The following is a 14,360-nucleotide window of genomic DNA, read 5'->3' on the forward strand; positions in this document are numbered from 1 at the left end:
ACCCACACCCCCCCCCTCAAAGAAGACATGCAGACACCTAGCAAAAAAACAACTTCAAATATCCCTAAAAATGCCACATCGATAAATACACCTGGGATAAAACAGAGATGTGGTAATTTGGATGCAACTTATTATCATATTTGGTGGACATGTAGGGATGTTAAAGCTTTTTGGATTAAGATTTGGTGGAATCTTCAACAGATTTTTAAGAAGAAGATAAAATTTACACCGCAATTATTTCTATTGGGCATTATGGACAATCTGGACTCAAATGAAGTGAATTTGATGTTGTACTGTATAACAGCAGCAAGGACATTGATTGCTCAAAATTGGAAAAAGGAGACATTACCGAATATGGACGATTGGAGACAGAAAGTTTCATATTTTGCAGAAATGGCAAAAATATCCGCATACCTGAAGGATCAATATCAAGAGAAATTTATTCTGGTATGGAGAAGATGGATAGATTATATTCAGAGAAAATATGAAATGAACAATTACCATATAGCTTTTGATTAATTATGGTTACTTATAAATATTTTTATATTTAAGTTAAATATATAGTTCATAGTTAAGGTGATTGTATGTTAGAGTTAAAGTAAGTTTATACTTGTTTATATTATGGTTAGGTTGTTTGGGTTAAACTTGGATTATTATATGTTTAATCCTGTACTCAGCTCTGGGAAGTCAGGGGGGGAGGGGTAAGGGGATTAGGGGATTAAAATTATAAAAATTGATGTATTTATATGTTATAGGTGAATAATAATTGTATTGAAAAAAGGAGATGCTCGGCTGGTGCCCCAAATTGCACTCGAAGAGGCGGTTAAGAAGGGAGAGGGGATGTAGTTAGGTGGAAAGGAGGAAGGTGGAGAGGTTGTGGGAATAGAGGGAGGAAGGACAGGAAAGTGAATGACGGTGGAGGCAAGGCGGGGACCGCCGAGCGTCTCCGAAAATGTATTGATCTGGATTATTTTTTTTATTGCTTGTATATGTAAATGCATCATATTGATATTTGCTGTTTAATTACAAAAATTAATAAAACTTTATTCAAAAAAAAGTGACTTATGACTATTTTCACACTTACAATCATTGCAGCATCCCCATGATCATGTGATCAAAATTTTTCCCCAACATGATATTACACCAGAATTATTTTAAAATTATGGTGTCAAAGTTCTGACTGAAAAACCCAAACCAGCAAACACATTTGAGACGTTCCGATCTCTTAATGTTAAACTTTATTGATTATGTCATTTTAGCACCTATGAACGCAAAACCATCTCTGGCTAACCCAGCTTTGTCATAGCCCCTAAAATGACAGAGTAATTTTAGGTCTGTCTTGGTTAGACAAATGGAAACCTTTCATCTGGTGGGAGAAGGGGATGAGAAGGAAGTTTTTCCACCCAGTATGTACCAAAGGGTGAAATTGAAACGATTAAAGTATTGCGCCCAACAAATTTGTTTAGGGGAGAGTTTGCAGGGAGTTTTCAATGCCACTAAGTTTTTGTGATCAGTCCATACTTCAAATGGCAATTTGCTCCCCTCCAGGAAATGGTGCCATGTTAGTAAAGCCCATCTAATAGCAAAAGCTTCTTTTTCCCAAATGGCCATTGGCGCTCTGCTTCAGTGAACTTCTTTGAAGTGTAAGCACGGGGTTGTAAAAGTCCATCATGTTTTTTCCGCAACAAAACTGCCCCCATGGCTACATCACTAGCTTTGTGACAACAGAAGAAACTGTAGCCATTTTACTTTTGTTATTCATTGTAACTTTCCACTCTGTAGTTGGGTTTTTTTCATGTAGCCAGAATAAGGGGGGAGGGAGAGGTATGAGTGTTCTTAGTTAGTAAAAACAATTGCAGCTGCAGAAAAAATCAAGGTCATTGTGAGCAAAGAATTTTGGCGGTAAGAGGGTGGGGGAAAAAAACCTGCACTTATTTGTAATTGGGGAATGTGATGTGTGACAACTTGGGTTGGTCACATTGAACAGGTCACACTGAACAGGTCACATTGCCCAATTAGTGCAATTATATTGTTATGAGAAAATGTCTCTGAGTCAAGTTAGACTACTGGTGAATCATCCTTGGTTCTCATGGTCTGCCTTTTTTTTAATCTTTGTAGCCTGTATCCCATTACCCCATCCTCCCTCTCAGTTGGCAAGCTGGGAAGCAATAATTGTCATGCAGCAAAGCATGCTTCAGGCTTGACACATGGTATACCACATGTACATGAAATGTATCTGAATACAAAGTAGAATCTTTTGGGTCACAGAGATATTATTTAGTATTTAGACTAATGCATATACTTGAAAGCCTATCATCAGGACATTATCATGAAAAAAAATTCAGTCATCTTGCCCTGCAAATAAAGGAACATCTTTATGAGGGCATTATAGTGTTGGATAACCACCTTTGGATCTATGGAGATGATCACACTTTTGCAACTAAAACAAGTGAAGCCTTCATCCTAATCATTTGGAGCTGTTGTAATTGATCCTGCAGCAAGTGTTATTGATTGAAAACTGTCCTTAATCCAAGCATCAAAGTATAATTATTGAGCTATAGATAGTTAGCAACACCTACCTAGAAATGGTATCACCACTCCTGCTGCCTAACCCATGACCACATCTGGAAAGGATCCGTGCTAGAGATTTAGCAAAAACAATTGCCCAATTCTGAAGCATTATCAAACCCAACAGAAATTAGGTGACTTAAATACTACCTAGCCTTCACATGTGATATAATGTTTTGCCTTCTGGGTCAATACTTTTATTATTCTTTTCATTCCTTCCCATTGAATTACTGATTGCCTTAATATATTTCATTCTAAGACCAGACTGAAAGCTGAATCACTAAAAAAAATATTGAAGCTCACATCTGCCCTTATTCCTGTGTTCCAGGTATTTTCTTTTTCTCCTTGGGTACACAGCAAAATTCTAAGAAAGAATTTCTTTCCCTAAATGGTTTGGCCCCCACTCCAAATCTTGCCTCTGATTTGAGGATACAAGTCTCAGGTATATTCATATTCAAAAACTAAAACACAGATCACCGAGACTGAAGAATTTATTTAAAAACTTAGCTTTCGTCAGTGTCTGCAGACATCATCAGAGTTCTAGCCAGGATTGAGAATCATGTTCTTATAGTCTCTGTAATGCCAAGTGTTTGGCTAACGAGTGTTACCGGTCTATTCAGCTCCAGCCCCCCTGTAGTTAATTGCTGTGTTGTTTCCATCGCACTCGTTGACAGCTGTTTGAATTTAGGCACCCTGCTCCTCTCCTCACGCCCCGCCCATGTGGAGTGTGTATTCTGCTGTGTGCAGTCTTCTCGCTGCTTTTCTGGCATTTGCATATGCGATGCTGCAGTTTCAGCTGGCTGTTCCTTCTTGCTGTCATCATTCCTGTCCATGTTGCCTCCAAGTCCCCTGCCATCACTCATCGGCGCTGTCTGCCTCCCCTCAATCATCTGAGCATAACATTAGAGTGGCGCATAGACCCAATCAGACTCTTCGAACATGGGTAATGCACCCCAAAGAACCCTTGCCCATGAGTGAGATGTCATCAGTGGTATATCAAATTAATTGTAATAATTGTGCATGCAATTATGTAGGAGAGACCACAAAGTGTCTTCGAATGAGACTGCATGAAAAATGTGGGATAGATAGCATCACCACCAGATGGATTTGTAACTGGCTGACAAACTGTATTCAGTGAGTGGTCCTTAATGCTACATGGACGGAAAGTAGTAGTGGGGTACCACAAGGTTCTGCCTTGAGCCCAGTACTTTTCAATATCTTCATAAATGACCTAGATGGGCTTCCGGTTCCGGTTCGCAGTGATGCGGTCGTGCTAAGGGAGTCGTCCCTTTGCCGATCAAGTTTCCCCTGCTGGTAGACCCCTTAGAGGGTCGAAAAGATGCTCTGGAGGAGCGTCTACTGTTGAGGAGGCTTCTTGGACAGTTGCAGAGGAGCGGCGTCCTCCTCTGTACACCGAGTATCTCCTTTGGGCCGACAGGGTAAAGATCGGCCAGTAAAATGGCCGATCATTTAGCTGCGCCAACCGCAAGCCACAAGATCAGATAAGCAAATGGACCCACTGTGGAGAACTCGGTGAGATTTTCCTTTCACCCCTATTTTTTTTATGCCTGTGAAAAAAATTTTTGGGGGGGGAAGTATTCCCTTTTCTGGAAGCGGCTCTTTAAATGGGGAAGCGGCTCTTTAAATGGGGGAAGAGAAGCACAAAGGATTAAATTTATTTTTGTTCTAATGGTTGATTTTATTTTTGGATATTGGGAGCCTCAAGAAAGTTTTTTATAATACTTGGAGAATATTGTTTGCATTTACCTTTATGGTGTCTGGAAGGATTGAATATCTGATTACTTTTTGGGGGACACTCTCTGACAAATTTATTCATTGTACTTGCTATCTTTTCTTTGCTGGAAAGGCTTTCATTTTGTACAAAGGAAAGAGGCGAGGAAACTGGGAGGAGATGGATATTATGATTGTTTTTTAAATATAGTCTCCTTTTAAAGGATAAGGATTTGAAAGATAATAAAGATGGAGGAAACTGGAGTAGATCTTACTTATAAGTATATTTTGGACAAAATTTTGGAAAATACGGAGAAGATAATTGCTTGCTCAAAGGAGATTTCTTTGTTTCGACAAGGCAAAAGACAAGGACTAAGTGAAACATCAGTTTATACACAAGAGGCTTGTGCCCTGCTTACCAAGGTGGAAGAAGTAAACCCACAGTTGGACAATCAATTGATTTTGGAAAAAAGACTTGATATCAACGGACAAATGATTTATGATAAGGAACAGGAAGATCTCGCTTCAGAAGGACAAATTGGCCTGCAGACGCCATTTGAATTTGAGATAGAGAAAAATACATGGGAAGAAGAGAAACATGTGATCAAAGAGGATGATATAAAAGAAAGGATTTTAAGTGAGATTTATTCAATGTTAAAAGAAAGGGGAAATGATGTTCTGCTACGAGTCATTCAGATTAACTATAACTTTTATATTAATTTAACAAAATGCACAATGAAAGCTTTCTTTTTGGAGTGTATAGTGTGGCAGGCGGAGGCCCGATTATGGAAACCTGTTTGGACTAGAAAAAACCCCAGAATAAGATATAAATATTAAATCTGATTATAGTAATGTGGTAAAGGCCTTATAGCGATCTGGATTGATTTGGATTTGGACTTTGTTAAAAGGGCTTTATATGTTTTTAATGTTAGGGATGCTATAATGAGAAAAGAACTGAAATATGGGAAATGATGGAATTAATTATTGGAGATTTGGAGAAACAGTGAAAAATAATAGAAGATTGGTGAGAAAGAGAAGAATTTATTTTTGGAGTTAATAATGCTTAAATTAAAAAACACTTGGGGCACCTGAATAGTAAATGAATATGTTAGTTTAAGATTAAATATTTGCAAAATTAAGAAAGCATGATACAGGATCTTTGGGATGGATAATAAATTTGTAAACTTTTATTGATTAGTGAAATTCATATAGAGTGATATATTCAATGAAAAGTTGTTTTAGAAATGTCTTAATGAGCCTATAACAATATAAATAGATAGAGAATGTTAATTTATTTTTAATTATATAACTTGGATGAAATGTTATATGAGTGAATGAATTGGTTTTAGAAAGATATTGACTTGATTACAATGTTTTTAAATAAATGGAGTTCATTAAGCTTAAGTTTAAATGTGTGAAGAAATATAGGTTTTTATAGATTAAAATTTTTTATTGATTAATGCAGTTGATGGTTAGACATAGTAATGAATGAATTCATTTGAAAATGTATTAATTTGATTATAATATTCTATATAGATAGAGAGGGAAATTTTTAAGAAATGATGGGTATATATTTACTATGTTATTGTTTGTTTTTTAAAATGGATCACCATGTTTCCATGTGGGTTCTTAAGCTGTGTTGGTGTAAAATGGAAAACTAATACAAATTGTTTTGGATAAATGACCTAGATAAGGGAATAGAAGGGGAACTCATCAAATTTGCAGATGACACAAGGCTGGCAGGAATAACCAACACCCCAGAAGACAAGCTAGGATCCAAAAAGATCTTGACAGACTTGAACAATGGGCCCTATCCAACATCATGAAATTTAGTGTGGAGAAAAGCAAGATTTTAAACCAAGGCAGGAAAAAACCAAAGGTACAAGTACAGAATAGGCGAAACCTGGCTCAAAAAAACAATAACTGTGAGAGAGACCTTGGAATCCTAGTGGACAGCCAGCAGTATGCAGCAGTAGCCAAAAAAGCTAATACAATCCTTGATTGTATAAAACGAGGCATAGAATCAAAATCACATGAAGTATTATTACTGCTTTATAAAGCCTTAGTAAGACCACACCTGGGATACTGCACCCAGTTTTGGTCACCACAATAGAAAACAGATGTTGAGATTTTGGAAAAACTGCAATGAAGAGCATCCAAGATGATCCATATTGTTTTACAGGCTGCCAAGTGAATCAAAGTTGAGAAATGTTACAATCAAATAAAACAAAATATTTATAGTTAATAAACCATTTACAGTCTTTCCTAAATCCTCAATTCTAAGACCTTTCAACATATACAATTGTCTGCCCTTTAGAAACTTATTTTCTCTCTCTAAGATTCCTGCCAAGAATGTCTATATGCATTTCCTTAATTTTCCTGGGATATTCCTCTCTTTGTTTCTTTCTGAAATCTAGTATCTCCTATCTGTTTGCTCCATTCTCCTTTGCTTTGAATGAGAGATCAATCAGAATACAGCTGGAAGGGACCTTAGAATTCTTCTGTCCAACCCCCTGCTCAAGCAGAAGCCCTATACCAGTGATGGCGAACCTTTTTGAGACCGAATGACCAAACTGCAACCCAAAAGGTTTTCTTAAAAACCTTCAGGGATGAAGCACTTACAAAAGGCAAGTTGTTCCATTGGTTAATTGTTCTCCCTGTTAGGAAGTTTCTGCTTAATTCCAGGTTGCTTCTCTCCTTGAATAGTTTCCATCCATTGTTTCTTGTCCTGTCCTCTGGTGCTTTGGAAAGCAAGTTGATCCCCTCTTCTTTGTGGCAGCCCATCAAATACTGGAATAATGCTATCATGTCCCCCTAGTCTTTCTTTTCTCTAGACTGGCCATTCCCAAATCCTGCAACCGTTCTTTATATGTTTTTGGTCTTCTTACTTCTCACTCCTCTTGTGACTGACAGATATGTGAGCCAATACTGTAGTTGTCTGAAACAGCCTGTCTTTGAATCATATTTTTTAAGCACTCCATTCAGGTTTTCAGAGGCTTTCTCAACCTCTTTGCCATCTGGCTTTTTTTTAAGCCATCAACTCCTGAACTTTTCAACTGATTGCTGTAGTGACAGGACAGTCTCTAGAGACTTTGTTGTTCCCTGATCTAGTATTCTCCATCAGACGGGTTGCAACCTGAATTAAGATTGGCCACAAGGACAAAAGAATATCCATACAAACTATTGGGTAAGTTGTTGAAATAATTGACCAACTTCCTTGTGGTAGATGACTCAGGCAGAGAAGGTGGAGGAGAGCCTTATTAGTCAATAGTAGTCCCAAATCAAAAAGAGTCTGGTAACACCCGTTCACACTTTAGAGAGCCTTATTGTGCTGTTGGGGAAATAAGTCATCTTCAACAGAGGACAAATGCACTCCCTGCATTCCTCTCAGTGCTACAATTTTCTCAATAAGAAGCAGAGATTGCTGCAGAGTCCATTTCTCTGCCTCCAGAGAAAGATAGAAGAGCTGGAGAAAATCAGCTGCAAGTACGTACAACAAGTTTTCACTTGATTTTACTTGTTTGTAACATTTGTATCTGTGTCTTTTTTATATGCCTATATGTAAACTGCCTAGATCCATTTAGATGAACTGGGCTGTGTATAAATTGATAAATAAATCAAATAAATATATATTCTTCCTACAGAAATGATATTGTGTAGCTGGTTTATTGCTGCTGTGGTGGTTTCTTTTCTTTTTTTTGTGTATACTCCTCCTTTTTTTCGTCTTCTTTTTAACAGCAATTTCATAACGGTAATCTTCTATTATTTACATTCCCCCCCTTATTCTTCTTTAAATATATTTGTCCTTGTTGTCCCGTTGTTTCTTGTTTGTATTTTTCTTCCTTCATACTATACCTCATACTAAAAATAATACATATTATTATTACTATACATTATTATACACACATTTTCCACTTTTGACCTTTCCACATTTTTTCTCATTTATTATTTCTAATCTCCAACCAGTTATACCACTTATTCCATATTAGATAGTACTCTGTGTCTTCCTTTTTTTTTTATCTCTTTTATTAATTTGTCCATCTCAGCACAGTCCAGGATTTTTCTTATCACTTCTTCCTCCGGTGGTATATTCCCACTTTTCCAGAATTGTGCGTATACTATTCTTGCTGCCATTGTTATATGTAGAATTAAGTACCGTATTTCTTTACTATATTTTCTGTTTAAAATACCCAGCAGAAAGATCTCTGGTTTCCAGTCTACAGGTTGGTATATTATTTCTTCCACCCATCTTCTTATTTTAGTCCAGTATTTTTTCGCAACTGGGCATGTCCACCATATATGATAATATGTTCCATGTACCTTTTTACATTTCCAACATGTTGGCAAATTGTTCTGGAACATCTTGACAAGCTTTGCTGGTGGAAGGTGCCATCTGTAAAACATCTTCAACTGGTTTTCCTTGAATGCCGCAGACATAGTCAATTTTATGTTTGTTTCCCATATTTTTTCCCATTTCTCCAATTCTATATTATATCCGAACTTTTTTGCCCATCTAATCATTGTGTCTTTAACAACCTCGTCTTCCATTTTATATCTCAATAAGTATTTATATAAATTGCTAATTAATTTTATTTCTGTTCCATGTATAATTTTATCCAATTCTTGTGGCTCTTTTTGTATTTCATATAATTTTTTGTCCTCTGTATATTTAGATTGAATTTGTGTAAATGTCCACCAGTCGATCTCTCTGCCTATTAGATATCTTTGTTGAAATGGCAACAGAAATAGTTTCTGAACTGAAATTTTAAAATCTATTGAGGGAAAAGTTAGGGTTTTTTTCCCCCTGTCTATGTCTATGGAGATTCTCAGTCATCCAGGTCATGGATGTCCCAGAGGTGTTTTTTTCAAAAAGCAATTGGACTTTGTTTTTCCTTGAAAATGTTTCGCTTCTCAGTTTCCCCTGGATGATCCCAGTCTTAGACATAAAGAAAAATACATAGTTAAAGTAGCCTCTGAGAAAGGAACACAAGTCTAGAAGCAGATTGATAGTGAGATTATCAGCACGATTCTGCAAACACTTTCCAGATCACTAATCTGGTAAATTGTTCTCTGGCTTCTCTTAGACCAAGGAGACAAAGGGAATGAGTGTTTTCTCTCTCCGTCTGAAACATTTCTTTTAAGAATGCACATTTCCAGCAGATAAATTGTTTTGGTTTTTTTCCCCCCACTTTTGTTCTGCTCTATGTAACTGTTTTTTGGTGATACATTGGTTTAAATAAAAGTCTTTTGGTCCTTCACTGAGGATAGAATCGTGATGTTTGTGTATAATTCTAGCATCCCAAAATAATTCTACAGTAATCAGCCATTTCAAAAGAATCTACTAACATATCTTGAATTTTTTGGCTTTATAACCTACATCTTGAGTTGTCTGATTCTTTTCCCTGTGATTTTTTGATGAAAAAGTGAGACCTGGAAGAAGAATGTAGCTTTCATTCTTCTTCTTCTTGTGCCATATCCATTATCGGATGTTGGCGATCATGTTGGCGATCCTGTTTTTATCATCAGCTGCATGAAAAAGTGCTGCTGAGTTTTGTCCAAACCAATCCCTTAGATTTTGAAGACACAATGTTCTTCTTCTGCCTGGACCTCGTTTATCTTCAATCTTTCCCTGGAGGATTAAATGGAGTATGCCGTATTTTTCTGGGTGTCGCATCTGAAATATTCTAATTTTTGTTTTTTAATTGTTTTGATGATTTCCCTTGGCTTTCCCAGGTGGCTTATCACCTCCTCATTTCTGATCTTGTCAACCCAGCTTATACATAACAGCCACCTGTAAATCCACAAAGCTTTCATTATCTAGACAAAAGGGTTGTTTTCAGTGGTGGGATTCAGCCAGTTAACACCAGTTCGGNGTAGCGCCCAACTAAATGATGTTCACACATAGTTTCTTGAAAACTACTTCTGAATATTAAAAAGTTAGGTATCTTACATGGCTAAGAGCCTTGGTGCAGGAAAACCTGCCAGAAGTAGAGAGCTGGTTATAAATTAGACTTTATAACCTCCAATATCTAGGTCATACTATATCATATACCAAGCATATATTAAATGTCTGTATAGACAAGCCTGTTCTACTGCTTCCTTCTCCAACCAGCTACATATGAATCATTATCTAAAACAGATGTAACTCTTCAGAACTCAAATCCAGAAACTTTTTGAAATCAGAACTTATAGAACTGCAGAACTGCAGAATTAGAAGGGCTCATTTAGGCTATCAGGTTCCACCCATTATCCACTGTAGGGAATACAAAATAAAGCATCTTCAACAGAGGAATGTCTAGTCTCATTTGAGCAGAGTAAAGGAGAAACCATCCCTCTCTCTGGTGAATTTGTTCCATTATCAAACATTTCTTAATAAGATTGAACTAGAATCTGCCTTCTAAAATAACAATCCCATTATTTCACATCCTGCTCTATGAAAGGTTGATGACCAGGCTGATGACCAATTGCTTGAATATTCTGACTTGATGAGGAACATATCTAATCAAGCGTCATCACTAGCACTTGATTAATTAAATTCCTCATCATGCAGGGATATTTTACTGGGTTAATACATTTGTTTATAATTACGATACAAAGAAAACAATAGAATATTATTTTGCATATTACTGGTTGATTATTTAGAATGAAATACCTTACGGAAATAATCTTCACGAAGCCAAAACCCATCAGCCCACAAGGTTCCAATGAGAGGTAGAGCCAAAGGACCAGGAGGCAAATGTCTTCGGGACCAGAGTTGCCTCAGGAAGAACAAAATAAGCAGAGCAAGCAGCAAAACAAACAAAAATGTTCCCATCACCATCATTGTCCTGCTGGTTCTTTATTTCTCTGATGGGAAAAGAATAGCAACATGTTGTTTAATACTCTGCCTAATCAGTGTTGGTACTTTGTGAGCACGATGTTATCTGATAACATGAGCAAGGATGAAATTATAGGTAGAGAGCTATAGGTGTTTTCAAATACTTATCTAAAAATGTTCTCACCATGCCAGTTGCCTAATCCATGTACACAATTGAAAATGATCCATATTACAACTTCAGCAGGAACAATTACCCAATTCTGAAGCATCATGAGGTCTGGAAGCACAGAGGTTAGAATAGGGCAGTGGTGGTGAACCTATGGCACGGGTGCCAGTGGTGGCACTCGGAGCTCTCTCTGTGGGCACACGTGCCGTTGCCCCAGCCTTGCTCTCCCCCCGCGACCCTCTTCTCCCCAGCAGCCCCCCTGAGGGAGACTCGCCCTCAAGCATGGCCCACACGGAGCAGCACAGCCAAGGACATGGCAGCCAGGCAGCGTAGACAAGACTCTGCCCTCACACCCCATCATGCAGTTGATGCTGCAGAGGGTGTGGCCGCCATAGCACTGCTGGGCTGCCTGGGCGATCTGCAGAGGGCAGTGGTGGTGAGTGGTCCTGTGGGCAGGTGGGGTGGGGGATGGGGGGGCAGAGCGGGGGTAGACATGGAGGGTGGAGCGGGGGCAGGGCCAGCTTTTGGGCACTTGGTCTCTAAAAGGTTCGCCATCACTGGAATAGGGCATTGCAGGCAAGTTCAATCCTGACGGCTTCAGGTTGACTCAGCCTTCCATCCTACTGATGTTGGTTCAATGAGGATCCAAATTATTGGGGGCAATATGCAATTAATGCTTCTACATTGTAAATCCTCCCCCCCCCAAAGAATGCTGTAAAGCTTTATGGGTGGTATAGAAACTTAAATGCTATTGTCATTGCTGCCACCTTAATTTGGGTTAAAAAGGTTATTTCTGACCATATGCCCCACTAATAACATCTCTCCGTGGGGCTCTTCTGAGTGGCTTACGAAAATAATATGGGGGGAAAGAATTAAATCAATGTAAACTTAGCAATAGCAAAGGAAAAAACAATACAAATAAATAATGGAATAATAAATAATATGAAATTTTAAAAATGGGTGGAAGGGGAGCAGAAGCGCAGGAGAGAGAAGGGGTCAGCTAATTAGTAGTAGCCACCTCCAGTGATATTGGGTCACTGTTGGGTTCCCAGGCCAAGCAGCACAGCCAGGTCTAAAGACTCTTGCAGAAGGATAGGAGGATGGGAGCAAACCTCACCCTGGGAACAGGATGTTCCAGAGAACTGGTGCTACAGCAGAGAAGATTCTTCTCCTGGATCCCTTCAGTCAGAGTTCCTCGACCAATGGGATCCTCAGTAGGTCTCCGCTGCCAGCACAAGTACGGTGGGCTTGTCTTAGTAAGTTGAGATGGTTCATCAAGTAATCTGGATCTATGGTTTAAAAGGTCATAACCAACACCTTGAACTACACCCAGAAGCAATGTGGATTATCTATTCAAATCCCAATCAAATCAAATCAGTAGGCCAAGAAAACATTCAAACCAAGAGTTGTTGGTGTTGCTCAAGATGATATTGCACCACTTAAAATAAGCTAAGTCTTTGAAGTGACTGTTTCAACACAAATCACCCTCCCAAATGCACCAGTCATTGAAGACATTGGACATACCCTTGTTGACTGCAAACTCCACTTTGAAGAAAGAACTGCTTATTTAGATTCTTATTAAAAACTAAAAAAAGTACTGTACAAGCTAGGAGAATCTGTTTTCCTTTTTGTAGGGAATGGACCTGCATATCCTTATTAAGATCACACTCTGTGTCAAAGGTCATTTTGTAGAGAACAGAATATTTAGACCAGATTAGGGTTATCTGCAGGAGGAACAACTTACTAGGAACACATCCTCTTGTTTTCTTTGTATCTATTAGAATATTTGCATTAGTTTTACTTTTTGATATGATTAAATGACTAAATCAGTAAAGTTTTTGTTCCGTTCCATTCTGAGATATTTTGCATGATGAAGAATACGCAGTTCTGAGAGCAGAGCAAATTTATCGTATGGAATGAGGAGCTGGACCAGAGCTGGACCAGAGAGAATGCGGGAACAGTTTTGAATGAGATTAAATACCTTCAGCAGCATGAGAAACAAGCAGTTTTATTTTTTCTAGATGCAGAGAAAGCCTTTGACCATTTAATTAAACCTCTATGTTCAAGGTTTTAGAGGATATAGACTTTGGATAGAAATTTATTCATCAAATTAATTTATACATCTCAACATATACACATTTGCTGTTAATGGTGTTGATGGTGATTTAAATAAGGTGTGTGAAATCCAAAAGGGCATGAGACAAGGATGTCCTCTGTGTCCACTGTTGTTTATTTGAGCACTGGACATTTTCACCAAAGAAAAATCATGGGTATAAAAAATTAAGAATGAAACGTATAAACTGAGAGCTTTTGCTGATGGTTTAGTTATTTTTCTGCAAGATGCCAAAAGTGGTATGGAATATTTGATGAAGAAGCTGAACAACTTTGGAGGTTTATCCAGTTTCAAAATTAATAAAGACAAAAACAAAAATGCTGGTTAAAAATAAAAATATCCAAGACTGAACTTCTGATGGAGAAGTCAAGTTTTAAGGTGGAGGAAAGAGTTAAAGACCCTGGGGTGATGCTTACAAATACAAATTCTAAATTGTTCCAAAACAACTTGGAACATTCATGAAAATCAGGTGTACCATAGATTGAGATTCTCCAGCCAGGTTTTCAACTCTTATAGCAGCCATGACTCCAAGTCATAGAAAGAGAGATGGAAATGATCTTTTGAGAGAACATGGCGGTATCAAGATGATTTGTTCCTTCGGTAGCTGTATGTAGGACCCTGCATAGGAATCAAGTATAAGCCATGAGTACTGCTGATATACTGCCTTCCTCACTGACCATGCCTTTGACCTCATTGTCCTGATATTGGTAAATTCATCCATGCATCTTATATTCAAAAACATCAATCTCTATGTAATCAGAGCAGGGTCTAAGTGACCTAGAAATTCATGGGCCCCCAAGACAAAACCAAGAAGTTATCATGATGCTAACTCACACTGAGAGCCAACACACATTTGGTCCACTTTTTTCTCAGCTAGCATGGGATCTGAAGATCAAGGACATTCACTCAGTCATGGTGAGATCACTTTCCATATGCCAGGAACTTGCTGCTACCACCCACCACTC

At 38.1% G+C, this 14,360-nt stretch overlaps 1 protein-coding gene across 1 annotated transcript in view; it reads right to left on the minus strand.

Annotated features, from left to right (window-relative positions):
- The window catches only part of LOC107294442 (cytochrome P450 2J2-like), a 33,340-nt gene extending 22,221 nt beyond the window's left edge, over positions 1-11,119 (minus strand). Inside the window, exon 1 of the mRNA XM_029285618.1 lies at positions 10,952-11,119. Within this exon, the coding sequence (XP_029141451.1) occupies positions 10,952-11,119 (168 nt within the window). The remainder of the gene's footprint in view (positions 1-10,951) is intronic.
- Between the last annotated feature and the right edge of the window lie 3,241 nt (positions 11,120-14,360).

The sequence above is a fragment of the Protobothrops mucrosquamatus genome, unplaced genomic scaffold (genome assembly GCF_001527695.2).
Source record: "Protobothrops mucrosquamatus isolate PMUCROS unplaced genomic scaffold, P.Mucros_1.0 scaffold1945, whole genome shotgun sequence".
Taxonomy (NCBI): domain Eukaryota; kingdom Metazoa; phylum Chordata; class Lepidosauria; order Squamata; family Viperidae; genus Protobothrops; species Protobothrops mucrosquamatus.